The 4,034-nt window shown below is 47.6% G+C and overlaps 3 protein-coding genes across 3 annotated transcripts; all 3 read right to left on the bottom strand.

Annotated features, from left to right (window-relative positions):
* Nucleotides 1–14: 14 nt before the first annotated feature.
* Nucleotides 15–1,671, bottom strand: PPTG_24744 (hypothetical protein; the record flags this gene model as incomplete). The annotated part of the gene is made up of 4 exons (XM_008918400.1): nt 15–117; nt 215–340; nt 421–552; nt 695–1,671. 4 exons carry the CDS (start codon nt 1,669–1,671, stop codon nt 15–17), a joined length of 1,338 nt encoding a protein of 445 aa, XP_008916648.1.
* Nucleotides 1,672–1,829: 158 nt separating this feature from the next.
* On the bottom strand, nt 1,830–2,483 carry PPTG_19837 (hypothetical protein; the record flags this gene model as incomplete). The annotated part of the gene is made up of 1 exon (XM_008918401.1): nt 1,830–2,483. The coding sequence occupies one exon, from the start codon at nt 2,481–2,483 to the stop codon at nt 1,935–1,937; it is 549 nt and encodes a 182-aa protein (XP_008916649.1). The 3' UTR covers nt 1,830–1,934.
* A 33-nt stretch (nt 2,484–2,516) lies between these two features.
* On the bottom strand, nt 2,517–3,290 carry PPTG_19838 (hypothetical protein; the record flags this gene model as incomplete). Its single annotated transcript, XM_008918402.1, has 1 exon — nt 2,517–3,290. The coding sequence occupies one exon, from the start codon at nt 3,288–3,290 to the stop codon at nt 2,517–2,519; it is 774 nt and encodes a 257-aa protein (XP_008916650.1).
* Between the last annotated feature and the right edge of the window lie 744 nt (nt 3,291–4,034).

Genomic DNA, 4,034 nt, shown 5'->3' on the forward strand with positions numbered 1-4,034 from the left:
GATAAAACTGATTATCATTCTCTAGTCACCATAAACTCGTCCGCGTAAACAGTAGTCATTGCAATCGCGGATGGGGTAACCTCAATTATTGCACTATTTCGATCCCACTCCTTCCAACTAGTATAAATAACAGAAAAAGTCTTATTGCTATATAAATAAACTATAAATAAACTCTGCACGTTTATGGGGTAAAAAGAATTGGTAGCTTAGGTACTGCATCACCTCGTCCTTCTCGCTTCCAAGGTCCAGAATGTACCGGGCGATCACATCGCGCACCAGTATCAGGAACAAGAACCACCATAGATATGTCAGCATGTAGTGCTGTACGTCCGCGATCCATCTAGACGATAATAATGTGTATTAGAAAAACTCAATTTGACATTTTTTCTCTTAATAATTTCAAAGCATTGAGGCTCGCACCGCACGCGCTTGTCGAGACGGGAGCGGATGGCATTGAGCAGCAGTTCAACGACCGGGCGAGAGAGGAAGAAGGCGGCCAGGGTCGCCAGGAGCGCCAACCCCACGCGAGAAAAATCGGATCCCCACGGTAGACTTTGAAATTAATTTCAGAGAATATTTTCTTTCAGTCCGATAGTATCTGTGCTCACTCAACAAAGAGTTATTCGAACAGGGTTTATGTGTCGGCGAGCTGGGTGATGTCGCAATAGAGTGTAGCTCTATTGGATGGTAGCACTTAGGAAGCTTAGCACTGAAGGACTCGGGCGAATGAGGGCCGTCGACGTTCGACTTTGCAGTGTTGTACTTGTTGCGTTGTTGGAAAATTGAGAACTGATAGTAACCACTCAAAAGGTTTAAACACGAAAAGTAGTGACAGCCTTGCATTTTCTCCAGAATCACATCCTTCCGTGGCATTGGGGGTGTTCGACGGACAGTATTCAAGTTCATGGCTCGACAATCATGGACAATTCTCCAGCCGTCCGGTTTCCTAACGCAGAACGTTGGGGCCCCGTGTGGTGAAGTCGAAGGTCGAATCATTCCAGACCTTAACATTTCTTGGACCCACCGCCGAATCTCTGCTTCTTGGGCAGGAGACTGTCGCCACTGCTGACGGGAAATGGGGTTCTCGCTGTGAACTTCCATCGTATGTTCGCCATGCTCCCTTGGCGGAAGTTCCTCCGGCAATTTCTGCCGGAATAGACCTTCATACTTTTGCAAATATGGATAGATAGCATGATCCTTGTAGTCATCAATACTGGTAGCCTTCGTAATTATCTCTGGTTGACGAGGCTGAATTATGAAGACATATTCGACATCTTTGTCTTTCTTAAGAAGACGACGAAATTGCTTTGACGAAATGCACTTCGTTTCACCCGTGTCTACTGAGAAGAAGGTATCCGTTTGGTTTGACGTCTCTCGCTCGGAGCTAGCATTGCCTTGATGACACCAAGACTTCTGATACGCAGACAACAAGTCTCGCAAGCGAACACGTAGCCGAGCGAGTGACGGTCTAATAACCCCTTTCTTCCAGTCGATTAAGGGGTTCACTGTGTGCAACCAGGGGAGGCCAAGAAGAATATCGCGATTATCAGGAACTTCGATGACATAAAATTCTGCAGAATACTCATCAAGGCCATCCATTCGTAGCGTAAGAGGAATTGTTCGCTTCTGCAACGTTGTAGTTCGCTGGTCCGCTAGCTTGAGGTTCAACATAGTCGAATGTTCGACGATCCTCTCAGCCAGTCCATGCTTAGCCAAAAATGTAGGGGTCACCGCATCGATTGTTGCCCCACTGTCTACAAATCCACTGGCCGAAAGAACGTCATCGCCCAGTCGAATTGCACATTGAGTCGTTTTAAACGAACGCGAAGAACGATCTCCGAGCTGAATGTTCACCTCGGCTGAATGAGGATGAAGTTTGTCCCGTTGAATGGGCTTAGGACGAAACCCACTTGATTGCCCAGCATCAAGGGGTTTTACTCGTTTAAAGAAGCCGGAGTCGAATCATTCTCATCCACCACGAGCTTGTCAATCAGGGCGTAGTACTTCGCCTTGTTGTCGGTTTTATCACGCCGTGGTTGGTTTGGAGACCTGGTTTTTCTGTCAGACGGTTGCGTTGGACGCTTCTCAGGAAATTTGACCCAGCAGTCCTCTGACTTGTGAAACCCACGATGACAATTTATACACTTGCTCTTTTGTGGCCTCGGTTTGTTCTGAAGGTTCTGTCTGATCTCTTTGTTGTCCCGAGCATCGCCGTTGGAAGATTTCTTTGGTGTGAAGGCCTGGGAGCTCTTTGATTCCCCCTCAAGAGCTTCTTCAGCAAAACCTTCTGCAATGACTTCCTCAAGGGTCTGAGGGTTCTTACGAAGGATTTGTTTGCGCAATTTGGCGCTAGTCAGGCCCTTCAGAAAGATCTCTTTGGCGAAAGTTGGTTCCAGTGGAACTAACCTGAGTTGCTCTTGGAATTTAGCGACATATCCGTGGTAAGCACCACGCTGCTTGATGTTGAGCAGAGCCGTTCGCATCTTCTGTTGGAAGTTCGGTTCTTTGAAGTTCTTTTAAAGAGAATACTTCATGGCACTCCACGTCTTTATCGTGTCTGGACGCTGCATATACGTCTCGTACCAAGTGATGGCGCTCTTTCTCACACATTGGCCCAAGTCTAGACCAACGATGACTCCGTCCAGCTCTAGGTCGTAGCCTTTGAAGGCAAAATAAGATTCGAACTGGAAAATAAAGCTGTTAAGCTTGACACCATCAATGTCGCCGTCAAACGTCGGAGGTTTGGTGTCCATCTTTCGAAGTGTTCGGTTGCGACCTCCTAATGACATATTGGCGTCTCCTGCTTGGTGAGCCGTCGGTCTTTGGGTTGGCGTAGCCGGCGCTGTTTGCATGGGCTCATGAGCTCTAAGAGCAGCAGTTTGTTGGCTTTGCATCTCGGTAACAGCAGCGGCAACTCGATTTGCCATCTCATTCACTTGCTGCACACTTGCAGCGTTCTGCTGGAGTTCATGGAGAGCAAGAGCCGTATGATTAATAGTTGTAGCTGTCTGTTCCGCAAAAGCCTGCATCTGGCTTACAATCTCAGTGTTCTGATTCGCCGTTTCTTGATTCCTCTCGACAACACCAGACAGCAGTTGAATGCCATCGAGCACGCGATCAAGCCGTTCGTTGACTTGACCCAGGCGACCATCGAGTTCTGCTAATGACTCTTCAACAGAATTTATGCGATCCGTATTGTAGGACTCGCGGTTGCCATCCTCCAACAGTCGGTGACTAGGCGCAGAGTCACTGCGGCCCAACCGGGTGGCAACACGTCGTCTTGGTTCCATCTTTTGAGAGTTGGTCGTTGAATCTGCAAACTCTTCTATGTCGCAATAGATTTTATTATCCACCTTCCTCGCACGTCCGCGGGGTATGACAGTGTTATGGTAGTGGTGGACCAATTGACGAAACGGGCTCACTTTATTCCTGCAATGACAACTGATTCAGCCAAGGATGTCGCGGTGCGATACCAGCAGAATGTGTTCAAATTGCACGGCCTTCCTGAATTAATTCTCAGTGATCGTGACTCCAAGATCACATCGGCATTTTGGACGAGATTGTGCTCTCTACTACAAGTGGAGCAAAAGTTGACTACTGCTTTTCGACCCCAAGGTGATGGAGTTACTGAACGACTCAATCAGACCATCGAAAACTATCTACGGGCTTTTTCCAACGCTGATTCGACTGATTGGGATATTCTCTTGTGCATGGCTGAATTTGCTTATAATTCCCGATATCATTCTGCCATCAAGATGACTCAATTCGAAGCAGATATTGGATATATTCCTCGGACACCAGCTACACTTGGACTGGCCAGCGACCCGATACTTCGAGAAAAAAAAAGACCCACGACTGGGTCATGAATTTGCTGAAGTACAGAAGGACTTACTCGCTAAGGCTCGCCGGTGTATCAGTGCTGCTCACGATAGAATGGCTCAGTACTACAATCAGAACCGCCGACCTCAAATGTTCACTGTGGGAGACGAAGTTCTGCTGTCTGGGGTAAATCTGGCTGAAAAGCATCTTGGAAC

The sequence above is a fragment of the Phytophthora parasitica genome (genome assembly GCF_000247585.1).
Source record: "Phytophthora parasitica INRA-310 unplaced genomic scaffold supercont2.199, whole genome shotgun sequence".
NCBI lineage: Eukaryota > Oomycota > Peronosporomycetes > Peronosporales > Peronosporaceae > Phytophthora > Phytophthora nicotianae.